We start from the raw sequence: 26,373 nt of genomic DNA on the forward strand, positions 1-26,373 counted from the left end.
AGCATGACGGGTGCCCTCTGGCTGGTGCAAATACCACTCCAAGCAAAGGCGGGCTGAGATGGCAGAACTAGAGTACAAGTCACCAGCGTCGAGAGTGCAGCTTGGCAGTGCTCTGGGCCTGGCACAGTCCACCCCCAGGACCTAACCTACCTCCTTTCTTAAAAAGGTGACCAGTCAGGTGAGCCACGTTTGAACCTTCACTCCCCGCAACCACGCTCCCTTCCCAGGTCCCACCCCCAGTAAACATTGAAAGAGGCTCCAGAGATGACCATCAGCCTCTCTGCACCTTCCTGGCCAGATGGGCCGTAAGGCTGTGAATGATGAGGGCATGGAGACTGTGACCATGCCCGGCACTCAGGAACCTCATGCCTGCAGACCCTGCCCACGTGCCGTCTGCCTATGAGTGTGCTCTGGGCGCAGGCAAGCTTATGCAGCTTGCCCATCTCGGGGCACAGTTCTGACACATGACTGCAGACAGTCACGCCTTCCGCTGACTCTCAGGACAGCAGAGAAGCAGGGTCGGCTTTGCAGGCTTTTCCAGTGTGGTGGGCACAGTGCTGACCTAAGAACCAAGACCAGGGAGGGTCAAGGGTCTCACAACTTCTGCTTTGCCCTATAGATGAAGCATCCCTTTGGGGGCTTTCTCCCCCCAGCACCCAAGCACTCAAAGCTTCTCTTCTTCCCCGAAGCCCTTCTGGGCCATAGGTGTGGAGGACAGGAGCCTGAGGTGGAGATGGGTTTCTGGGTCCGCAGCACACAGCACTCACCCCAGGCCCTCTCATGACGAGTGAGCTCTGCTCTGCTTGGGGAACTAAGTGGAATTCATCCACTAAGCAATACAAGTGAGGACACTGGTCCTATCAACGGGTGCTGACCACTCGCATCTCTGACTCAGCAATTCCATTCCTAGGTCTACACCTAACAGAAATCCATACATCTGTCCACCAAAGGACACGGGCCAGAAGTGCCAGGAGTCGCCACGGGAGATCCCACCCATGACAAGGTCGTGTGGAAGAGAACTGTTACGCAAGGCGTCAGAACTCAAGGGGCTCCCTAGGCTTTCTCGAGCATCTACCCCAAAACCAGAATCTGTTTTACCATTTCATGACTTTCACCAACTCCTCTGACATTAACAGGGGGCTAACCCTGACCACCTTTCTCCGGAGAAAATCAACTTAGGGCTATAGCTAATAAATCTCCTGGACATGAGAGGAATATTTCAAATCAAACCCTCTCTGTTAGCATTCTAGCTTGCTCAGCAGGTATATCCAGACTCTTACAGCTACGCATGTGATTATTTACAGCCTCCCAACTGTGAGAGGCACGGAAAGCCTAAAACATAGAGCCTTTGAAAGAGTTAAAAGTTATTAGAGTAGTGCTGGTGCTGGTGTAGGATTTCATTATTGGGCCAATGCTTGTTGCTAAGTTCCCATATCTCTTATCCACTGTGCACCTGGGAATGCATTAGTTAACATAGTGAGAATGCAAGAAAAATAAGGGTAGCCTTGAATTTAACCATATTAGACTTTTGAGCTAATTGGTTCTTTCTTGTAACTCACTGCACCTTTGCTCTGTGAAAAACGTTAACTCTGGCATTTTCTGAGGCTGACATAGATTAGAAATATAAAGAAAAAACACTTTGAGGGAAAATAAGTTTTCTGGTTGAGCAGCCTTTATAAAAAGAGGGTCATAAAATGTTCATAGGCCTCCAAGGCCAGAAGACACTGTACACAACATCATTTGTGGGAAAGGTATGCAGAACAATCCTGGTTTCGATAAGGGCAAAACTGCTGGAATGTTTGGGCTGACTCTGTATGACCTTGCATCTTTCATTTCCCTCTGTGTATAAGGCAAGGTATAAAAGTACCTTTTGAAAAATAAAGCTTTTGGGCCTCGCTCACCAAAGCAGCTTGGTCACCCCATGTTTTCTCTTCTCTTTTTTTTCTCTCTTCCTCTCTCCTTCTCCCTCTTTTTTTCAGGCTGATCCCTTGGAGCATAGGGGCTCCCTGCATTCACTTATCTGCCCGGGTTTTTAAGACCTGAATGGGAAGACGTTCTGCGTCTTACTCCTTCGGGAGACCGGGAGGGCACCTGTGGCCTCCGCGAAGAGGGCAAACGTCTTGTCTCGGAGTTTTATTGGTTCTCTAGGTAAACCAAGGAATATCAGCCTCTTTCTCTCCTTTATTTTCTTATCTTCAACATTCTTTCCTTATCTCTCTCTAAATCAATCGCCGATGCTGCTCCTTCTTCGGGTTTCCCTGGATCCTGCGGGGGCTGGACCCCGGCACAGAAGGTTTACAGCAGCAGCCCCCAGGGCAGCCAAAATGCCCAACAGCATGCCTGACAAATGTATTCCTACAAAGGAAATTATACAGCAATGGGAATGAGCACGCTGTGGCTCTCCCTAAGGACACGGGTGAGTGTCCTAAATGCAATGCTGAGTGAAAGGAGGCGCACACTAAGATTCTGTTCATATCAGCTTCTCCAAGACACCAGATGTCAACTGAGGGGAGGCAGTGGCTGCACATTCACTTAAGAAACACATTCTCTGTACACATCAGGCTGACCACCGGAAACTGCTATCTTCTAGGTCAAAAGTCAAATTATCAGTTATTTTATATGGTTCGACCAAAAGCAATAGAAAGTTGTGAAAAAACTCAACAGAACAAAACCAAATCACACCCTACCCCACAGGTGCTGACCGCAGAGCACGCCCTGCGGCTGGGCTCCGAGCCCCGGCCCGGCACAGGCGGGGGCCCCTCCCGTCCTGCCACTCTTCCTCCGGCCTCACCGCGCCCCGGCATGGTGTCCACTTCAGCTCACTTCCACACACACCAGGCTCCACAGACTGACTTCCTCAAGCTGAACTTCCATTCCAGACCGCACCCCTTTAGGTCCTGAAGCCACTGGCTGCATCCCACTGGCGGCTCTGATCCGGCCTGCGACCACTCCCCCGCCGCAGAGCCCAGAACGAGAGCCAGGCCTGCTGGCCTGGTCGGACCCACGCCAGGCCCAAGGGCCTCTCACCTCAAGCCGCCTCCCTGGCTAGACACCGAAGGGCCTGTGTCTGTCCTCGCCTCTGGGTTACCCGGGAGCGGCTGGCCACCTGCGTCCCCCTACCTCTCCCCACAAGCCTGCCTTTCCAAACTGCCTCTTCCTCCTGGTTGTTCCCCTCTCCTGCTCAGGAGAGGGATCTCAAGTCCTCTCTGCCTGCCGTCCCCCTCAGAAACCTCACCTCCATCTTCTGCCTCTCTGCCCGCAAACCTGCTCCCAAACCCCATCCACACAGTCCTAAATCTCCGCTCATTGTTACCCAGCTTCCGGAAGGACTTTTAACTCTTCAGGGCCTCCGTTTCCTCACCACCTACCTACTTCCTAAATAGACCGTGCTTCCTCTTCAGCCATCTGTCCGCTCACCATCTACTCCAGCTCTTCAGGTGCCCAGAAACCTCTCCAGCACTGTCACCGCCATCACCGTCACCGATTCTCACCTGACCGCTCTCTGGGGACCCCGCTCCTCCTTCTCAGCCCCTCGCCTGGCGCTCTCCTATGCACCCTCCCCTCTCTCCCCACTGAGGGATGTGGCCCTCCTTAGCGGTGCCGGCCTCCAGTACACAGCAGACTCCTACCCAATCCTGCGCTGCTTCGCTCCATCCTCCTCTTCTCTTGCTGAAACTGCACCGAATGTCCTAATTCTGTCCTCAGTGCTATCAGTCTGTCTCCCGGGTTGGAAGTCGGCCTGGACCTTTCCTGCCCCTCCGGTTCACTGACACCACGCTGTTCAAGCCGTCATCATCCCCTCCTCACAAAACCCTCCTTGCTGGCCTCCACCTGTAATCTCCTCAGTGAATGAAACACCACAAAACTAATTTTCCTAAGCCAGCACTTTTGTCACCACCAGAAAAAATGCCTAAATCCTTAAGCTGACATTCAAAACTTCCCATAAACTCATCCCCACCCATCTTCCAGCCTCACTTCTCAACCCCATTCGCAACCGTTCTAAACCAAACAACCTTCCCCTGCATTTCTTCTCCAGTCTTTCTCATTCAAAGAAGATGCTTGGGGACCATCCTTTGCGTCTCCTTTTCTCTCACACCCCTCTGAAAACATATCATGAACCTCAGCAAGTCTTCCCCTCAAGCGTATCTGGACTCCGCCTCTCTATCTCATCATCTCTCCACCACCAGAGTGTTCTATCCAGTTTCCTCTCCAATTCCTTCACATGGCAGCCAGTTGTCTTTTTATAACGTAAATAAATCTAACTGCACCATTCACACCTCCTTAACTCTCCCGACTACTCCTAGGAGGAGCCCACAGCAGCGTCCCGGCTCACCTGTCCAGCCCTGTGCCACTCACCCCACTCACTGTACCTTCCGCAATTGCCCCCTGCTCCTTCCGGCAGCTGGGCCTTCAATCAACTGGCTTGGCCTGCAATCCTATTTCTCAGAGCCTGTGTGTGCCTCATTCTCGTTCTCGTTGACACTGGGGTCTCAGCTTCAATGTTATTCTTTATAAATACCTTCCACTATCACATTTTGTGTATTTGTGAATGTGTTTGTTTAATGTCTGCGTGATAATAAGCTACACAAAAGCATCATCTGTTGAGTTCACCATAGTATAACCAATGTCTGGCTTAGGCCTGGTACACAGTGGTATTAATCCATATGCACAGATGAATAAGATACAGTCCCTACCTTCTTCAAGGGTATTACTGACTAGCAAAGGACAAACAATAAGGTAACTGACATAATACAGTGAGAGAAATGCCAAAACACGTGGGAGAAAGAAGAGCGTGACTTTTAACTGGCAGGTTAAGGGCTGGATGAGAAAGTACTTTCTGGACAGAAACACGAACCAACGAATTTGGTTTAGAAAAGAGAGACATCAGCAAGGAGGAGGATCTCAGAAACACACAAAGACGCAGGCTCACCAAGGCCACCATCTAACAGACCAAAGCCCCGGAAGGACTTCATGGCGTAGAGCATTCGGGCCACAGCGACAGACACCCTGGTGACCTCGTGGAGGGTGCTGTGCGGCGTTTTCCCCTCTGGCCGCCACCCTCAGGATCTCTGGGGCGCCCTGGTGGTACTTCTGCGGTTCGCCAGCCCCACCTCCAGACACTGTGCTCCGGAACTGAGCTGCCCAGCTGCCGACAACCCGGACTGCCTACGAGCCTTTACTGTCATCTCATGTCTCTCCTCCCTCACTACAGTGAGATTCCGAGGGCAGAGCCTGCGTCCGAGAACGCTTCACAGTCCCCTTACAGCCTTCCTAATGTCAAGCTTTAAGTATGAGAAATGTTAAACAAACATGTTGTAAAAGAAACCGGGTCTACGTTCAGAGTGTTTGGGAATTGCTCTACACAGAGTCCAGCTCCCATAAGGGGACAAGGCCTGTCCTGGGGCCACTATGGTAAAAGGGAAGCTCACCAGTGACCGAGCTCAGACAGGAGGGCGAGCCCTGCACCTGCCCCAGCCCTCCCAACCCCACCACCGAACACTGTCTCCGTGCTTGTGCAGCTGGAAATGCTCTGACAGACGAGCCCAGTGCACCTGGAGCCAGCAGGCAGCAGCCCTCCACGGGCTCGAGGACAGCCGCGGAGCCTGCGGATATGCCCAACAAACCCGGGAGAGGAGAACGCAGGAGGGGAAGGCTGGCTGGAGAGGAGGGCCAGCAGGCAGACACTAGCTTTGACTTCTTCACAGCCTCACCCTGTCTGCTCAGAAAGGACAGACTGACCAGGAGAAAGAGACCAAGGTCCTTGAACTCAACCTCAAGGGGCAGCTTGAAAAGCTGAACTCCAAGCAGAAACCCTAAGGGGAATGAGCAGGCAAAGGAGAGCAAGAGGGTGAGCCCCCTCAGCACAGGGAAAGGGCGGCTGAGAAGTGAGCCCTGGAGCCCAAGCTTGTCCAACAGGCAGGTTCTGCCCCCACAGGGCAAAGCGGACCCTGGTCCTCATCAGGGAGGGGACAAGGTGCTTTTCCAGCACAAAGAGCTGTTGGGAGGGAAGGGTGATGGTGGCGGCCCTTCATCTACTACGGGGTGGCCCCGGCACCCAGTTCCCGAGGTTCCTGACATACCTGCTCGGGACGTTGGCTTCAGTTCCAGGCTTTCCTGATCCGTGGCATCCAGGATCTTGTACTTGCTTTTCCTCTTCGGTTTTCCTTTTTGCCTGAAAAACACAATCCCTGTCTCTGCTCAGGAAAGAGGGTCTGTGTGAGACTCAGGTTGCTACCCACAGGTGACAGCCAGACTCTGCACGTGGAACCCGGATCCAGGGATGCTGCTTAAGGGAAGAGCTGCTTCTCCTTACTCCTCAGCTGGGAAAGGCAGCAACTGTGATTTGTTATTCAAATACTCCTCATCAACTTGGGAAAAGGTAAAGGAAACATTATCTTGGACAGATTGATTAAAAATGTAAATAAAACAAAACCCCTATCCTTGAAGGGTGGAAGGTGGAGGAAAGCTTAAACAAGCAATGTTGTTAATGGTGGTTGTCCCGAATTGGTGGGAATTTTTTATAATTCTTTTACTTTGCTAAGTTTTATTGTAAGGTTATATCGCAGGTTGCATTTCAGCTCTGCAACTTACTAACTGTGTATCCTTGGATGGATGACATTATTTTCCTGAGAAAATGCTCTTTATGCCTATAAAAAAAAGATATTACCTATAAAATATCATCATGATACTTGACACAGAGTAAACACAGAAGTGACACCTATTACTAATAATGAGAAACATAATAAATATTACTCTCAAATATTATAAGACTAGATAGGAAGACTAAATGAAAAAAACCCAAAAGACACAATCATGGCTAACCTAAGTCTATAAGTACAAGAAAACATAGGCACATGAATCTCAAATCGAAGGGGAGACAGACAAATTAGGAATCCACGGTGAACAGTGGTGAGGCTGAGGTGTGGAGTACTACAGCTCACACACCCTAGAGATAGATGTAAGCCAGGTCCATGCCCCAGGCCCTCCCAATGCCCACTCAGCCACAGCCACGATTTCCAGGTTGCAAATCACTGCAGTGACAGCCACTCCCTCCCTCAGGAGCATGAGAAGTTAAGGAGGCCTTTTTTTGGGCATGCTGTGGGTAGGCCATGTAACAGAGATGGTAAGGGGAAAGTCCCAGGACTCAGTGCCCCCACGTAGAAGGTGCCAGATACCTCTCCAATGAACAAATATGTAATTAGAAGCCTGAACAAATTTACAGGGCAAGTGCATCTTACCTCTTACAACAACAGATTACAGTCCAGGACAGGATCCCCAAGGCAACGACAATGAGAAAGGAAGCAATGATAACATATAACACGCTCCACTCTGCCAAGAAAAACAGAATAGTAAGGGCGGTGGAGAGAGAGGCTGAACAGAGGGCTGGGCTGCCCAGCTGGGACAGGAAACACTCCGTGAACAAAATGGTCCCCAGGGCTCCCCAGGGAAGATGAGACCTTAGAGATAAAAGCAGCTGAAATCTGAGCTTGGCTCTGAGACCCTGCGGCAGTGGGGCAGGCTGTAATGAGCTTCAACAGAGGAAAAGAGGGGAATGGAAATCTACGGGCTTCCATGGGGCGAGAGCACACAGGCACTCCAAAAGGACAGGAGGCCATACAGCTGGTCTGATTTATGCTGCATTTTGTGGTTGGTCTGATTTAAGCTTGTTTCGTTTTAAGCAACTGCCTCAGGGGAATTCCCTGGCGGTCTGGCGGTTAGGACTTGCCACTTTCACTGCTGGGGCCTGGGTTCAATCCCTGGTCAGGGAACTAAGAAACAAAGATCCAACACGCCACAAGGCATGGCCAAAAAACAACAACAGAAAAAGAAAATCACAAAAAACTGCCTCAGAGCTTCCCTCTAACCTTGAGCAAGTGCGGAGGGAGGAAGGATTAAGTCCTCGGCAAACAGCAGACACACAAAGTTCTTCTCCTTGCTTGCTCATCTGCCTTGGAAACACCAACACCCACCCACTCAACTCAGAGCCACAGTCAATGCCAAACCAGCTGGCACAGTCAAAGCAGGAAACTCACCACAGTTGCTGTCTCCATCCCTCAACTGCACCTTGATGAAATTCTCCATCCAAAAAGGGTCACAGATGCAGCGTTTGGTGAAGGAGTCACAGTGGCCGTGGTCAGAGCAGTCCAACTGGCACGCTGCAAGCAGGAGAGGGGCGCAGGGCCACAGGAGTCAGCGCCGGGGACGACCACCTTCCGGGGCCCACGAGGACGGGACGGCACCCCCAGACCCACGCCTGCGGGGACGTGTCCGCCAGGCCTGCCCCCGCGGGCCTTCACAGCTGGCACCACTCCCGTTATCCCCATCATGGCTGAATACAACTGGAGCAGTCAGAGAGGCCCCAGACTGTTCTCCCTTGCTGTTTTCCGTATCAGCAGTTCTTAACCTTTCATGTCCCACAGACCTTCTTCTCAGGATAACTTAATTGCCAAGATAGAAGACATAGTATTATAGAGGACGGCAATTATACTAAACATGTTTTTGAAGAATTTAAGAATATAAAACTTTACAGATAATAGTATATGTCTTTATTAAAATATTAAGTCATAAGATTATAACAGTGTCTGACAACTGTTATAATTTTGAAGTAGTGATGAACAAAAATGCTATTTCATCAAGTGGTATGATACAAAACTATCTGAATTTCTACTGCTTTAAAGTCACATGTTCTGTTAAAACCACAGTACTTTGTGACTGAGGAAAAGAGTAAATCTCAGTCAGAGGCTCATGAAAACAAAGATGTAACTAATTTTTCCCCCCATTTGAACTCACAGCTCCTCTGAACGCTGTCTCAGGGGCCCAGGGACCCAGGAGAAGAAGCTCTGCAATGAGCTGGGACTCTCTCATGATAATGATCGTGGAAGAAAGCGATTATTTCCTTATTCCCAGAGAACCAGAAATGTAGCCCAAGGACAGCAGGGATGACACGTGAGCTGTGGGCACTGGGCAGGCTTTCATTTCCAGCTCCCCACAATTACTCACTGACAGTGTTGATTTCCAGGGCTCTGAATATCAGAAAGTCTGTCTTTTGCTTCTGCAGCTCACTCTTGAGCATCGCTGCCACCTCATGGCCTTTGAAGATCTGGTGAGGAGGCTCATTCTGAACAAAAAATACCATCTTGGTGCTGCGGAGACATGCAACAGTGTGGATGAGCTGACGCTGTCAACTGGATGGAGCTGCCCCTGCTAGGTGCCTTCTGTATGTGCCAGACACTGTGCTAAGTACTACACACCTTCTCTCACAGCAAGTCAGTGAGAGAGGGGCTGCCCAGCACCATCTCCATTTTCCAGAGGACAACACTGGGGCTCAGAGGGGTTGAGTAGCTTGCCCAAGGTCACACAGGTAATTATGGCAGAGCCAGATCCCAACCCTGATATGCCTGACTCCAAAGCCTAGGCTTTTAGAAAAGCCCTAAGCTGCCCTAATTAACAAGAAGACCTATTCCAAGAGGTAACCAGAGGTCAGAAACACAGGGATTTAGTTTTGGGTACATTCTGCTCTCAGCCTTTTAACAGCCAAGAGTGTAGTGATGTTGGGTCTGTGCCTAGATTTTCTGTAAGACAAAGCACAGTGTTTTCAGAAATGTACTGTTGCACGGCATCAGAGCATCCGCAGGCCAACACATGGCCAAAATGGCAACTACTGTGGCAGCAACAAGAAAAGCCTGACGCGACGGTGTGGCTGGCACAAGACCATGCTGCTCTCCGTCCAGATCTGTTTACTTTCTGACTGTCAACTTCTGTCCAGTGTTTGAGCTCACCTCTGGGTGGCATGGAATCTATTCACTAGCCTTGGCCTCCATTTTTGGCAACCTGCTCTGTGATTCCATGTTAGTCTCAAAACTGAACTCTCCCAACCAGTGGGTCACACTGGGTTCATAGGTGCGCCCCCAGTAAGGATCCCCACTGCACACAGGGGCTGGGTGGGACCCAGGTATCCCAGAGGGCCTGGACCAGCTTCATTCAGTATAATTGTCTGTTTATCCCAACTGTGTATATATCTCAAAGTGTCACAGAAACAGTATCATCTTCTATGTGTGGACTGACATGAAAGTTTGGGAAGTCCTTTCCTAAAAGACTTTTAAAAGTTCACTGAGTAGTGAGGCTAAAAATGGGGTATTATAAACTCCAGAATCAAGAAACAAATCTTTTCCATAAGATTTGTGGTCATTTCTCATACTACATGTAAAATAGATAACTAACGAGAACCTACTGTGTAGCAAGGGAACGCCACTCAGTGCTCTCTGGCGACCTAAACAGGATGGAAATCTAAACAGAGTGGACTGTGAGTGCCTAGAGGGTGGGATGAGGTGGGAGGGAGGGAACATCTGTATGCCTGTGGCTGACTCATGTTGATGTATGGCAGAAACCAACACAACACTGTAAAACAATTATCCTCAAATTAAACATGAATCCGTTAAAAAAGAGAAAGAAGAGTGGATACAGATTTATGTATAATTGATTCCATTTGCTGCACAGCAGAAACTTACACAACACTGCACGGCAACTATACTCCATAAAGACTAATTTAAAAAGACGCAGTCATTTCTCATATTTTCTCCTAGTTACCTAATGATTCACACTTAGTCTCCATTTTCGTCTATACACAGATAACCCTCAAAGCTTTATCTCCTCTCCCCATGGCCCTCTTGAGTGACCAAATCTATACCTACAGATGCTTGCTAGAATATCTACACCAGACCTACCACAGACATCTCAAACCCAGCATGGTTCAAAACAGACTGATGATAATCATTAATCAACTCATTATGTGTTAGGGACTACATAAACATTATCTTACGTAATCTTCACCAAGCCTTCAAAATAGCTGCCAGAATTTTTACAGGTGAAGGATGAGTTTGGAGAGTCACCTGTCCACTGTCACAAAGCTGCCACTGACAGAGGCCAGGCTACCTGGTGAGAGGCCCATGCTCTTTCCCATCGTAATAACTCTCTCTCCCCTTCCAATCATATCCTCCTCCTGAATTCCTCAGCAAAGCCCATCAAGGCCAAACCAGAAACCCAGATGTGTCTCTCTTCCTTGTGCCTCAGATGCAGTGATGCAAGTCTGCAAGCAACCCCTTCCACAACGCTCTCACCCGCACTCTCACTGGAGTCTTGCCACTGCTGTGTCCCAGCCAATTCCCACCAGCTCGATCGATCCAGCAGCCACCTTCCTATTCCTATTCCCAGGCTGCCAAGCACAGCTTACAAAGAAAGTCCTAATCATCATGCTGTCTCCAATCCAGTGAACCCTGACTGCAAATCAGATTCATCTGGGGGTTTTTTTAAAAAATTTAGGTGCCCAGACCTTACTCCAGACCAACAGAACCATCATCTGTGGGGGTGAGGCTTGGGTAATGGTATGTTCATAAAAGCTCTAAGTGATACTACTGTGCAGCTGGAATCGCTGCTCTCACTTCCTGTCTCTAACCTTGGGTGAGACCCCAATACTGCTCAAAGCCAGCATCCTTTCCTGGAGTGGGTGTTCTCAACCTTCACCACTTTCCTCAGACTGTCCACCTCACGCTTACCTCCTCGAAGCAGACAGCCTTACCTCCAGCTTCAGAGAAACTGGACGTTGGTACTAGAGAAACCCTTTCAAATGTCGTCCTTCTCTGCTTCCAAACTCACCTGTAAGAGCACATCTTCCCTCCTCTCCTCCCACCGCCAGAGGAAGTGGTGCTCCTGCTCTGTCCACAGCCAGTCCCCCAGAACTACCTCCCCCGGCAACCTCCCCCATCTACTTCTCTTCTACATCTTTCCCTCAGTCTATAAAAATGTTCAAGTATTTCCTACCTTTAAAAGGCGTTCTTTTGAGCTTGTCTCCCATATTGGTTTCAATACCAGCCTCTTCAAAGAGGCATTACACCATCTCTGTATTCTCAAACCATGAAAAAGCTTCGCTCCCAGCCTCTAAGTGAAATGATCTCACTAGAGTTCTGATGAGCTACTGATCACAAACTCAAAAGCCTGTTCTGCGTGCTCACCGCACCTGTCTCTGCAGCACCTGAATCCTCTAGCAGCCCACCCCTCACTGCCAGCCTGTCTCTTAACTCCCAGCAGGCGGCTCCCATCTGGCTCTCCCCCCACTTCTCTGACCGCTGTTCCTTAGTTTCCTCTGCTGGCCCTTCTTTCTTTGCCTTCCTGTTGAATACCGATGTTCTCCAGAGCTCTGTCCTCAGCCTCTTGACACTCTCCCAGCGTGACCCATCAATCCTCATGGCTTTAACGCTGCCTGTACCGTGACTCCTGGTCTCTGGCCTTTCCTTCCACCTCAGGTTCCCACCTCTACATCCTACTACCTGATGAAGCATCTCGCTATGTAACCCACGTGAAAGTATTTTTTAGTCGCTCAGTCATGTCCAGCTCTTTGCAACACCATGGACTGTAGCCCACCAGGCTCCTCTGTCCATGGGATTTCCCAAGCAAGAGTACTAGAGTGGGTAACCATTCCCTTCTCCAGGGGATCTTCCCAACCCAGGGATTGAACCCAGGTCTCCTGCATTGCAGGCAAGATTCTTTACCATCTGAGCTACCAGGGAAGCCCAAGACACCCCAAATTCAACAGTCAAAACTGAACTCGTTATCTTTTCTTTGAAACTGGTTCTTTCTGTATCCCTAGTCTCAGCACCTACCATCTATCCAGGCACGCCAACGAAAATTCTCATATTTGACGGTTCATTCAGTTTCATTCCAAAAGGGTCACCAAGCCCTACTGATTTACTCTGACGTTCTTTTAATTTCCTCATATCTCCTGCCATTTCCACAGCCACTACCTCATTCGGTGTTAGCACCCTTTTCCTAGACTAGTCCAAAAGCTTCCTGATTTGTCTACAAGTCTTTGGTCTCTTCCTATTTTAGTTTTAGCCTCCATACTACCAACCTCCCTTAAAAAAACAAACAAAAAAAGAATATCCTTGTTTCAAAAATAAACAAAAACTTCACATACAAAACTAACTTCTGAGTCCTCCCACCCAAACTATTCAAACTGACCTGCCTGGCCTGCTTATGACTGTCCTGAGTCTACAGAGCCAGCCTACCGTCCACCGTATCCTAGGGCCGGGTAAGTGCTCTGAACCCATGGGCTTCTTCCAGAGCAAACTCTACATTCATATCACAGGAACACTGTTTACGCTGTTCCCCTATACTGAATTTCCTCCTTGTCCTTCTATGCTTGATCAGTGTAAGTTTTACTTCTGGAAAATCTTTGAACTACCTCAATCCCAATTTGCCTGAAAAAATAATCACTCCCTTGCCTGTGTCTCCATGATAGCGTTACCCCAAAACTGGGTTTTCCTCTAGGTGGTATTAAGCCAAAAGACACAACCAAGCCAAAGGTGAGAAGAAGAAAGAATTTATCACTTGCGGCAAGTGAGGAGAACACCAGGGATCTTTCCCAAAGCAGTGTCTCCCTAGATGGCAAAATTGGGGAAGTTTTAAGCCAAGGGAACATGCACATTCATGAAGGGGCTTGAGCAGAGAATTCAGCACAGAATTGGGACACAGGTCAACAGAGTCCAAGCTTTAGCTGATTGAAATCATGAGGCCCAGAAAAGGTCAATATCTCTCCTTAGGTTCCAGTTGATCTGGTGGATGAGGGCTTCAGGCTGTCTTTACCACTGGAGCAGAACTGGGAGTCTTCACAACTGATTCATCATTTTTGCTACTGTTACTTCTCTTGCCTGAGAAGAATCACTGGGTCCTGAATTCTTTCTCCGCTTTGTCACATGGCATGACTTGTGGGATCTCAGTTCCCCAACCAGGGACTGAACCTGGGCCATGGTGGAGAAAGCCTAGAATCCTAACCACTAGGCCAGCAGGGAACTCCCCATTCCTGCCTTCTTTCTTCCCTTAAGGTCATTAATTAGTGAGACCTCAAGGGCAAGCACTGTAGCCAGGTTTACATCACAAAATGGCTTAAGCCAAAAATGGCTTAAGTTAAGAAAAGCCTGATTCTTTTTTTCTGGGGACCCCCTACCCTATCTGCTTCCAACTGGCCTTCTGTCAAAGCCACTGTGTATTGATGTTATATGTTTAGTTGATCATCTCCCCTCCTAGAACACGGTCGTCAAACATCATGGCCCTCTTCTGACCTTGTAACCTGATGCAGTGTCCAGCACCGAGCACATGGCCTGTCCTAAAAGAGTGCCTTTCCTCTTCGTTAAAGAAATGAACACCATGAGTGATTCCTGGTCAGAGGGCCCACTCTTCTCTATCTACCCACACTACTTTATCAGCTCAGTCAAGAAGCCCGGGGACCCCTGGTCTTTCCTCGTCTCCCCCCATTCATGCCCAGCTACCTCTGCTCCGTGTACGGCTGAATCTTTTGCACAATGATGTCGGAGTCCAGCACCCCCAGGAGGACCCCAATCTGGCGGATGAACATCCCCTTCAGCCTCTCAGTTAGCTGACTGACGTTGACATCCAAGATGATCTCCACCAGGCTGTTTTTCCTGGGATCTGGAAAGCACGTGGGATCAGTCATGGCTTCAGAAGCAGGAGAGTTAACAGACCTGCCACTGAGCCTGCGCTCTGGCCCAGGAGAGAACGGGGTGAGAGCATTCAGAAACGCAAGTGACTTTCTTCAAAATGGAAAGGCCCCGCGGTGAGCTCCCCATTGCTTTGTCCTGAGCCCAGCAATCCGGGGCTGGCTTGGAGAGCTTCTGAAGCATTCCTGGTCTCGCCACTAACCTGAGAAATACCACACATGTGCTGGGGCCCAGTCCAAATCAATGGGGTTTAGTGAAGGAAGTGGGGAAAAGAGGAATGCTTCAATGTTTGTTCAGAAAGTCTCTGCCCAACTGGCTTTCTGGAACTCTCCAGACCAAGTGGTGGGTGCCCAGCAATCTCTCCTGATCCAATCTGACTTTCAGTGACTGCTGTACTTTGTATGCAACAATGGGAAGGAAATTTTCCATGCCAACAATCTTACCAACGGGAATGCACTTGCCCTACAGGTTTGAAAACCATAAACACGAAGGAAATCCAGGCAGCCAGGAAACACGGATTTCCTTAAAACAGCATCACAGCAGGACAATGTTTTCACAACTCTAGAACTGTGAGACCATTATGTCTTACTTTTGATTATGCCGTAAAGACTGTTCCAAATGTGGAAGTTAAAAGTGACTATTCAGAATACCTTCTTCATACTTGGTGCATCATTTGTCTGTCCTGATGTATCATTCACATAATCAGAGACTATCTGTGATGTGATTTTTAACACAGAGGAGACTTCACCGTGTCTTGGCTGTTGTCCTTCAGAGAGGTAGGGCAAGGACTGGAAGACCTGCCAAGATCCCTTCCCTTCTAAGACATCTGTACATAAGCTTGGCCTTAATCCTAATAAAGAGTAGGTTGAAAGTTTATACCTTCTCATCAGATGCTCAGGAATTTATAACACTCTATCCCACCCTGTACTCATTTCCTCCCTAATACCAAATTAGCCTCCAAACAAAACAAAAACATGGTTCTATTTAAGAAAGAAATTTTGTTTCTGCAAATCTGAAAAATGTAAAGGACACCAGTTACTTTACCTTCCCTGGGGGTTGTCAGATAAAGCCTGAGGCTCAACTTACAGAAATAAATTGTTTTCTGCAGCTGGGTGCTGATGAGACATCATGACTCAAGTTATTCCTGTGCTCAGATTCCCAAAGCACCCTGAGCCCTCTGTCATCAGTCACACAGAGAGGAGAAAGTGCTGGCACAGGGGCCCAAAGGCCTGGCTCTGACACAACGGCTGTGTGAAGCTGAGCAAGCCCTGCCCTCTCTGAGTTTCTGTTTCTCCATCTGAGTTAAGTAGGGGGAGGTCCATATTTCTGTGTGCGTAGGAGAGGTCTTGCTGGAACAGAGAGTCTCTACAGAGTTCTTAGCTTGGGGATTCTAGATTGTTTTAAAGCTGGATATGCCATCTGGCTCTGTCTGTGCTGGGGGAAGGGTCTCAGGATCCAGGCCCTGCTGGGCTGATCCAGCAGTTCCGCCCTGGCTCCTCACTAAATGAACTCACCAGGTTTCACCTCCACCGTGGTCCGGTCTACGTCACTCTCACCCTTCGCGTCAGTCACCTTCAGGTGAAACGTGTAGGTTCCCTCGACCAGGTTGGAAAGAAAAAGGACAGGGTGGTGATCAGAGCGATTTAACACCTCCTGTGGGGTGGAACGACATGGCGGTGCTGCAGAGCAAAGCCACACTCCTTTCACGGGAGTCAGCGGCCGCTGTCATAGCTAAGCCCCCTCTGGGTAGACGGCTTTGAGTTCCTGTTCTGTGACGGCATCACAACCCGCAGTGATGAGGATCAGAGAACAGAACCATGTTCTGTTCCACACAAGCCTGAGGGGTGACCCTAGGCAAGCCATTCAATCTCCCTGATTTCAGAGCAATTCAGGTTTGACACAAGAGACTACTTGGTTAAAACGGGTCCTGGAGTGCTTGACTCAGACTCCTCTCCTCATCTCACCACCTGAGCTGTGCAGCTCTCCGCCTCCTGGCACTTACCCCTGCTGCTGGGCTCCCCTCATCTCGAGTCCAGAGGTAGCTGACTATTCCCTTGTCATCTGAGGACTTGGAGCCGTCCAGCTCTGCTGTGTCCGTGGGCAAGGTAATCACCACATTCCCAGCTATCCTGGCTACAGGTGCTTTGTTCATTTCTAAACAAAGAGAAACCATTGAAAAAAATGTATGATTCAGAAAAAAAGAAATGTTTCTTCATGGTGCTTGTGAGGAAATTAAACATCTAAAACATCCCAACTGAAGCAGTGTTTTAAGTGCTTATCCATGCCAGCAATTAACAGTGCCGAGTTACCACCACCGGTGCTACAGGGCCGTGGCTCCAGTCCCGCCCAGAGAAATGTTCCCTGACCCTGCAGAGGGGACAAGTGCAGTTTCCTCCCAGATCCTCACAGCAGCCTCCCTGGAAGGGATCCATTTCTCTGCTTTGGTGACATAAGATGACTGGAAACAAAGGCCTAACGTGGTTAAAGCCCTGAAGTTCAGGTTTCATCAGCTGATACTACATATTATCTTCAAAATGCGGCTTAAAATGTTATTCTCTGAACATCTTTTTTTGATTCCTTCCTTAGCACTTTAATAGAGGAAAAGGAGAGAGACACTTTTCTTACCTGGAGCCCTACCTGCAGCTTTGTTTACTCAGTGTGCGCTCTCTATTCACTGAGTTCAGAATACTGTATTGGGGGGTGTCATCTGCATATCTGATAGTTTTTCCTACCATCAGCTTATGGGCCTCTCCCAAGACCATCACTGATCACCGTGCCTGCAAACCACAGCAAGGCTAAGCCACTCCTGTTAAGCTGGCCTCAGTGTGCAGGCTCCCAGGAGGAGCATAGGAAGCAACAGCGCAGGGCAGTCATTCTAAGGTTGGACAGCAGGTGTCACTGTAGCTAGCAGGAGAGTTACAGAGACCCGGGGACTTAGCAGCAGAGATAAAATAAAAATGCAAAGGGAAAAATCCTTAATTCTCTTCCTATTCACCTGAGGAGGGAAGAAGGGAGGGAGGGAAAACAATGAGCTAAAATTTACCTTAAAAGCCACTCAATCAAAGACTGTTTTAGAAAAGCAAATACCAGCTGCCCTTACCCCTAACTTTCTTCTCTAATCAATTCTTCAAACAAACAAGAGATGATGGATTCTTTATCTGACCCAGAGGCAGCTGTACCAACCCAAGGCGACAAGATATACCTTCTTTGACAATGACATTCACAGAGCTCTGGCTTTGCAGGTTCCTCTCATCTCTGACGGTCAAGGTGAACACGTAGGTTCCCACTTGCAGCCCAGTCACAGTGGCGACACTGCTGTTAGCATTCTCGAGCTGTACCCCGTCAGGTCCCCTAGACAAAGAGAAACCCGAGGGAGGAGTTGCACCTGTCTACTGTTCTCCTGTCCCCGACTCAGCAGGAGCAGAGAATTACTGCCTCAGCTAAGACATGAACTATTGTTTCCTTCACCTCAAGAGGGCATGTTTAAAAATATTCCATTTGGACAGAGTGTCATCTGGCCCCAAAAATACAAGCTACCTGCTGATCAGAAAATTCCATTCACCTGCTTTCAGACACATTTAGCCTTATCCTTTATGAGAGCTTCTAGAACATCCAAACTTTGTGCTGTTCCAGTTTGCAAAAGGAAGAAAGTGCTCTGAGCAGGTCTCTGATCAAAAGAATGATTTAAGAGTCATGTTTCTGAAAAGCATCTCTGGCCCAGTAGTTGGTTCAGCTCTTGCCAGCAAAGAAGCAAAATGCATTTTTTAATCACATGCCAGATTTCCTCCTGCTGAAAAGTCAGGGAGAGGAAATAGGCCAAGGCTGCAGACAGTACTCAGGGAAAAACCATCCTCTTCTTAGCATAGCAGCTGCATAAGCAAAACTCCCTCCCGCTCCTAAACAAGGGCCACAGAGGACCCAGAAGCCCATATCGTCCTTGTCCCCGGTGGCCTCACAAGAAGCCTGCAGCAGGGGAGTGAGCTCTGCGCCAACATGCAGGCACAACACTCACTACACACAGCAGACAGCTCTGCTGCTCCAGGGCCAAAAGCCTCAGCGCTTCCTCACACCGAGGGGCAGCCAGAGAAATCCGCACACTCGCAGGGTTTTGCTCTTGTTTTAAATGTGTAACCCTGACCCCCGCCACCCTTCTTAAAACAGATTCTCCTCCAAGAAGCCATGCTAAGCATTACTTCTGCTATAAACACCAATAAAACTCAAATAAATGGTTTATCTGCTGTGTCTTCAACAGACGGTTATAATTAAAACATTCTAGGTTGAGGAAAATTAGGTTCTCTAAAAGAAAGAAACAAAAGCTAAGCAAAATAATTTCTAGACAACAAAAGCTAAGCAAAATAATTTCTAGACTCCAACTCACCAATCATAAGTCAAGCGCGTTGTAAGTCAAATTACAGCCCTTCCCCACCCATCCCTAATCCCAGCCAGAACCAGAACCAGAACCAGAACCAGAACCCAGTCTCTCCTTTGGCTGCTAGCTCTGGAAACTGAGAGTGATGCTTTTAACTCTTCTTGGAATTCTTTTGCTTCCTGTGGGATCTTACATATGATCTGAGTTCCATTTGTTATGGCTTAAAGGAAATGAAACAAACTGAGAACCAGGAATGGTTCGATTAGGAAATTCCAATTTAATTAGTAGTATTTTAGTTACTGCCTTTGGCCTCTGGCTAGCTTAAGTGGTAACCAGTGTCTTCAAGGAAACAATAACAGAGTAATGCTTTCATTTTGTAGATGAATTTTCAATTCTCCTTAATAGCTGCTCTGCCCCATCCCCCCTGCCAGCCTTACTCAGTTAATTTTGAGCAACAGTACTTTTCTGCTCCATTACCCCTTCCATCCTGCCTCTCAAGTGTAATTAAACTATGCATTTCAGCAGACGGATTGCACCTGTAAAAGCACCAGAACCACAAAGTACTACCTGGGGACAGTTGATGGTAAGCATTCTCTTTCTTTCTTATAAAAATTATATCATTTTCTTACAGCTGAAGTTTGGGACTGCAAACATTTCTTTCTCAGTATTCCCCCTTGGATAAGCTAATAAGAAAGTAAACTCTTAAAGGGAAGTAAAACCTAGCTCTTCAAAGGTCTGGTGCCTTTGCAAACACAAGGGTTTCATGTCAGTACTCACTGTGTTTTTTCCCAAAGATATGAGATAATTTTCTGGTCATCAGAGCTTTTGCTGCCATCCAGGGTTGTGCTATCCACGGGAAGAGTCAGCTCTTTATCTGGGCCTGCATCTGCCTGTGGAGGCTTGTTGTTTTCTAGAAGACAGAGACTTGGAGGTCAAAAGCAGGCAGTCCAGCTGGGAAAACAGAGGAACCAACTGGGACATATGTTCTGGAAGCCTCAAGGACTCTGCCTCTCCAGCCACAGAACTTTCAGATACTGTAGGAGGTAAGGGTATGGTCAGGGAGCTCATGATGAAGAATATAAGACCAAAATGTATAAAACAACTCTGAAAGAACATGGCAGAACATAATGAAGTTACAGCGCCATGCTAAATTTGAAGTATAATGCTACAGGAGTTTTAAATGAAAGGGCCTGAGGGATAAGGCAGGGCTTTTTTGAGGAAGCGGGCTTTAAGCTGGCCCTTAAAGAATATGGTAGAAGGAGTTCCCTAGTGGTCTAGGTCTGTTAGGATTTCACTGCTGTGGCCTGGGTTCAGTCCTTGGTCGAGGAACTGAGATCCTGCAAATTGTTAAGGTGGGTCAAAAAAAAAAAGGATATGGTAGGATTGGGGATGGCAGAGACAATCTGCTGGCTCCCCATGAAGGCACAGTAACCAGCCAAGAGCAAGGGCACAAATGAGGCTGTGAAATGCTCTTTCTCTGTACCCATGAAGAAAGCACCAGGGGAATGGACAGTCGAAGTTGCCAGGGGGATGGTAGATTGGTAACTCCCATTTCTACCCTCATATAGCTCAGAACCCAAGCCCTCTTCTCACCCAACGGTCAAAGGGCCAGCCAACAGAAGAGCCTGCCGCAAGGTCAGAACTTACCAGGCTGCACAATAACCGTCACCTGAGCGGTGGCCTGCTGCCCTATTGTATCAGTCACCGTGAGCTGGTAAGTATAGTCTCCCTCTTGCATGGCAGAGAGCTGCAGGGTCGGTGTCCTAACCCCCTGAATGAATAAATACAGAGAAGTGGACTCTCAAAATCACATCATATGGTACATCCTTCTCTGGTCTACATCATCTACCCAGTTTTTTAAACCTAGGTTGGTACTGGGCCACCACCTCCCAATTAGTGAATACTCAACCAGACACTGTGAAAGTGCTGCACTCAATATGCCAACAAATTTGGAAAACTCAGCAGCGGCCACAGGACTGGAAAAGGTCAGTCTTCATTCCAATCCCAAAGAAAGGCAATGCCAAAGAAGGCTCAAACTAACGCACAATTGCACTCATCTCACATGCTAGTAAAGTAATGCTCAAAATTCTCCAAGCCAGGCTTCAGCAATACGTGAACTGTGAACTTCCTGATGTTCAAGCTGGTTTTAGAAAAGGCAGAGGAACCAGAGATCAAATTGCCAACATCCACTGAATCATCGAAAAAGAGAGTTCCAGAAAAACATCTATTTCTGCTTTATTGACTATGCCAAAGCCTTTGACTGTGTGGATCACAATAACCTGTGGAAAATTCTGAAAGAGATGGGCATACCAAACCATCTGACCTGCCTCTTGAGAAATCTGTTTGCAGGTCAGGAAGCAACAGTTAGAACTGGACATGAACAACAGACTGGTTCCAAATAGGAAAAGGAGTGCGTCAGGGCTGTAAATTGTCACCCTGCTCATTTTTACCATATGCAGAGTACATCATGAGAAACGCTGGACTGGAAGAAACACAAGCTGGAATCAAGATTGCCGGGAGAAATATCAATAACCTCAGATATGCAGATGACACCACCCTTATGGCAGAAAGTGAAGAGGAGCTACAAAGCCTCTTGATGAAAGTGAAAGAGCAGAGTGAAAAGATCATGGCATCCGGTCCCATCACTTCATGGGAAATAGATGGGAAACAGTGGAAACAGTGTCAGACTTTATGTTTTTGGGCTCCAAAATCACTGCGGATCATGACTGCAGCCATGAAATTAGAAGACACTTACTCCTTGGAAGAAAAGTTATGACCAACCTAGATAGCATATTCAAAAGCAGAGGTATTACTTTGCCGACTAAGGTCCGCCTAGTCAAGGCTATGGTTTTTCCAGTAGTCATGTATGGATGTGAGAGTTGGACTGTGAAGAAGGCTAAGCACCGAAGAATTGATGCTTTTGAAGTGTGGTGTTGGAGAAGACTCTTGAGAGTCCCTTGGACTGCAAGGAGATCCAACCAGTCCATTCTGAAGGAGATCAGCGCTGGGATTTTTTTGGAAGGAATGATGCTAAAGCTGAAGCTCCAGTACTTTAGCCACCTCATGCGAAGAGTTGACTCATTGGAAAAGACTTTGATGCTGGGAGGGATCGGGGGCAGGAGGAGAAGGGGACGACAGAGGATGAGATGGCTGGATGGCATCACCGACTCGATGGACGTGAGTCTGAGTGAACTCCAGGAGATGATGATGGACAGGGAGGCCTGGCGTGCTGCGATTCATGGGGTCACAAAGAGTCAGACACGACTGAGCGACTGAACTGAACTGAACCAGACAGTTTGGAATGTCTTGTTAAAAAGGCTTGACCCTTCAAGGGAATAAACCTCTGACATAGCAACAGTTTCAAATAAAGTCAGAGTGCTCATGAGGGAAGGGAGTACAGGAAAATGTGCAGAGATAACGAAGATCCATTTCTATGACTCAAGCCAAAAAAAAGACCATGAACATATAACAAAACAACACAATTTAAAAAACAATGTTCTAACAAAGTGCGATGCTTAACAAAGCTGCCTCAATAAAACATGGCAGCAACAACTCAAGATACTTTGTAATGCTGTGCTGTCCCCTTACAGGTCTGAACAGATTCTGCGACAGCAGAGAAACCTCATATAACACTTAAACTAAAGCCGGATGAAACGTGAGCTTTAAGTCATGCCTCAAACATGAAAACGTAAGACTCCTGAGTGTCAGAAGGGATATTACAGATAATTTAGAGCCAACTGCCAATGCAGGAACTTCTAAAACAGTTGGCAAAACCTAGCAGCCTCTGGGCTGAATCCAGCTTGCAGGCATTTTATTTGGTCTTAGGGTCTTAAAAGTTGGAAAATTTCATGTAAAAGTCTAGACTTGTCTTCTCTTGAAAAGCTGGAGGCTCTGACAACCCTGGGACCGTACCCCAAAGTGGCAGCAACCAGTCCAACTTGAGGGGCTGCTGAGCCCTCAGTCGCGGCTTATGGTGTCCAGTTTGCCACAGCCACTCTTCTTCACTTAGTCACCTGCCTGTTGACTGACCTAGCCTCTTCTTCAATATCTTCAGAGAGAAGATGCTCACCATCCAGTCAGGCAATCTACTCCAGTTTTTCACAGAGCTCATTAAGATGTGCTGTGCCGTGCTTAGTCGCTCAGCCATGTCTGACTCTTTGCAACCTCACAGGCTGTAAGCCACCAGGCTCCTCTGTTCATGGGAATTGTCCAGGCAAGAATATTGGAGTGGGTTGCCATGCCCTCCTCCAGGGGAACTTACCAATCCAGAGATCAAACCCAGGTCTCCCACAACGCAGGCAGGCAGTGTGACCTGCAGACAGACCGGGGTTCAATCCCTGGGTTGGGAAGATCCCCTGGAAAAGGGGAAGGCTAACCACTCCAGCATTCTGGCCTGGAGAATTCTGTAGACTGTATAGTCCATGGGGTCGCAAAGAGTTGGACATGACTGAGCGACTTTTACTTTCGCTTTCAAAATGTGCACTCTTCAGCAGAAACTAACCCAACATTGTTAAGCAACTATACGCCAAAAAAAATTTGATTTAAAAAAAATGGTTTGTACCCTTGCAGTTTCTAAAGAATTTGACTCCCTGAAATTATCCAAGAACAGCTATCAGTCTTTTCCCCTAATACTAAATATTTAAGATAAAAGTTTTTGCTAATGGGTTAACTGAAGGCCCTGTAACCTTTCTTAAAAACAAAACAAAACAAAACAAAACAATGTTCTATATACTAATCTGACTTTCGTTATTAAGATGGAGAAAAATAAGCCTTGGATGGGTGACCCAGTCCAGCAGCTCTAATTTCCCTGGGCAAGAAAAGACAGGTGCTCTTCCTTCCTACCTGCATCTCCATCACCTTCCCCTTGCTGTTCGGGCTGAGCGACCACTCATAGCTGGTGATTCCATGATCATCAGTGCTCTGGTTCCCGAAGAGGGTGATGGAGTTCTGGGGCAGAGTGATGACTTGGTTGGGGCCTGCATTGGCCACAGGGGGGTAGTCCACAGCCTTGTTCACAGTCAGGCTTGCAGTGGTAGAGTTGGTAGCTCCATCAGAGTCTACTACAGTCAAGCTGTCAGGACAGAGAGAGAAGTACCGTCAGGGATGGGCTTAAAGAGAGAGGGATAAACACCGAAGAACTGGAACTCAAGGCTAAGAAACAGCAATGTGGCAGGGTTACCAGGTGGCAATCAATTCTAACCCACTCTTTGTGGAGAGTTAGGACAATGCTAGAAGCTAAGACTGACTGAGAGTTTACTGTGTGGCAGGCACTGTTCTAAGCACTTTGTATCTCACTTAATCCTCACAACAGCTCTATAAAGTACTGTCCTTATTTCACCCCTATACACAAGAGGAGACCAAGGCAGAAAGAGGTAAAGTAACTTGCCCAAGCTTGAAAGCTTGATAGCAGTGGAGTCAGGATCTAAATCTAGACAATATATCTCTACACCGTTTCACTCTGCTGCCGACCTGTGTCCATGGCTGGGACCTTTCCAAGCACTGTCTGATCTGGCTCTCCCAACAACCATACAGAAAGAGGTATCATCAATCTCACAATTATACAAGTCTTTAAGAGGTTAAGAAACCTGCCCAGAGCTAAATAGTGAGTCAAGGTGCAAGCCCAGTGCTCTGACTCCAAAGCCCAGAACCAAGCCTTAAGAAGCAGTAATTCCCAGCCCCTATCCCTATGAGGTTCAAAGATGCTACACTAAATAAAGCAAGCTCTGACTGCAGCAGGCTCTCCTCCCATCATCCTGTTTTGGCTGTGTACACAGCGCGAGAATGGACTTCCTGGGCAGACAGCCTCTAGGATGGACCGGGAAGGCTGGCTCCAGTAAGATGGGAGCCTGAGATGGAAATGAATCTCCTACGCAACAGTCCCACAGTTTGTGCCAGTGTGAAAGAGAATTTGCAAGAGAAAAAAAAAAAATGTTCATTTATAAGAGCAGGCTTTTACCTAAATGATGCCTTCCAGCTGAACAGCCTAAAGCTTCTCTTGCCACCTCAAAATGTGAGCATAAGCAAGCAAGGAGGTTTGGGCTCCTTCCATTTTGCTGACAGAAAGAGGAAAAGCATATAAAAGACATGTCGTTTGTTTAAATCTCACCACCAGCCACAGAAAGAGCCAGACATCTGTGGGTTTTTAATCCCACAATCTCACTTTTTACCTATGGTCTTAAGGGGATTTCTGATATTACAGCCTTGAGAAAAAGAGCACAAAAACATCACACACAAATCAGCAAATACTCGGAAAAGAAAAACCCACGTAAGTTGTCCTCTTTTTCCAGTTTCCCTGTTTTCAGTTTGTTTTTTTTAAAAACATCTTATTTGTCTTCTCTTTCAGAACAAAAGCAAGTTATAGACAGATGCAAAATGGCAAATGCCCATTACTCTGACTTTCACCTTAGACTGGCTTGTGTGTAAAAATCCTGGAATTAAACAGCAGCTGACCACAGGGCTAGGGAAAGAGGCCACCACCACGTAAAAGCAGGGGACAAGAAAAGGCAAGTGGAATCAAACAAATTGGACCTTAATGCTAGTCAAACCCAATCCCATCATTTTACGGACTGAGGCTTGGAAAAACAGAATTGCACCCAGTAACCCGTTCTCCTGAAATGCTCCAGGTACACAGTGTTATAACGCTGTGTTAAAAGCTTAGACTTGAGTCAGCAGCCTATGTGACCTTGGGCAAGTTACTTAACCTCTTTGTGACTGTATTTCCTAATCCATAAAATAAGAATAATTATAATATCAGTTACAAGGATTAAATGAGCTACTGTGTGCAAAGAGCTCCAAATAGTACTAAAGACACAGTAAGTGTGTAAAAAGCAGTAGCTATTTTTGTTACTATTTCAAAAAGGATCACATGGCCCAGGCTAAATTCCATAAATATTAAAGTTTCTATATTAGAAATTCAAGGCAAAAACCAACTCGTGTTTCCATTTTAAGCCAATGAGAAGGCTCCTATGTTGCTGCAATGGCAGCTACCCTTCACTCACTTGAAGTCTGGAGTCAGTGAGAGTGCTGATAAGTCAGACTCGTTTATTTATTTATATGGCAGGTGCTGTGCTAGGTCCTTGCTGCATCTCTGGTAGTGTCTCAAATGTGACTAATCTCAGGTTCAGCGGGGAGGACAGCCACCTGTGAACAAGCTGCTGCACCGTGGCGAGCACCACACCGAGATACTGAGTGTAACAGGGAATAGAGACTGCTCCTCTCTGAAGGGATCTCCAAGAGCCTCGCTGAAAAATGGAGGAGGTCCTTAAAGAGAGGCAGAGCCCTGAAAGACTGAGAAGAGCACTCAAGGAAGCAGAGACAAAACACATACAGGTCAAGCCAAGGAGCAGAGAGAATGAGCCCTGACCCTGGGGGTTAGAAAATCTGCATTTCAGCTCTAGCTGTGTGACCTCAGAGAAGTCAGTAGTTAGCCTCATTTTTCTCAGCGGTAAAATAAGGATAGTATAGTGTACATATGGTGTTTGTGCGACACTCAAG

At 47.6% G+C, this 26,373-nt stretch overlaps 1 protein-coding gene across 2 annotated transcripts in view; it reads right to left on the reverse strand.

Annotated features, from left to right (window-relative positions):
- The window catches only part of KIAA0319L (KIAA0319 like), a 103,124-nt gene that overhangs the window by 2,025 nt on the left and 74,726 nt on the right, over positions 1-26,373 (reverse strand). For both annotated transcript variants that reach the window (XM_027967686.3, XM_027967687.2), the window contains exons 10-20: positions 23,722-23,950; positions 20,527-20,650; positions 19,657-19,789; positions 17,713-17,861; positions 16,513-16,664; positions 16,025-16,163; positions 14,322-14,481; positions 9,001-9,143; positions 8,034-8,156; positions 7,239-7,329; positions 6,081-6,172 (exon numbers count right to left, since the gene is read on the reverse strand). In XM_027967686.3, the coding sequence (XP_027823487.1) occupies positions 6,081-6,172; positions 7,239-7,329; positions 8,034-8,156; positions 9,001-9,143; positions 14,322-14,481; positions 16,025-16,163; positions 16,513-16,664; positions 17,713-17,861; positions 19,657-19,789; positions 20,527-20,650; positions 23,722-23,950 (1,535 nt within the window). The remainder of the gene's footprint in view (positions 1-6,080; positions 6,173-7,238; positions 7,330-8,033; positions 8,157-9,000; positions 9,144-14,321; positions 14,482-16,024; positions 16,164-16,512; positions 16,665-17,712; positions 17,862-19,656; positions 19,790-20,526; positions 20,651-23,721; positions 23,951-26,373) is intronic.

Source organism: Ovis aries, chromosome 1 (assembly GCF_016772045.2).
Source record: "Ovis aries strain OAR_USU_Benz2616 breed Rambouillet chromosome 1, ARS-UI_Ramb_v3.0, whole genome shotgun sequence".
In the NCBI taxonomy this organism is placed as follows: Eukaryota; Metazoa; Chordata; class Mammalia; order Artiodactyla; family Bovidae; genus Ovis; species Ovis aries.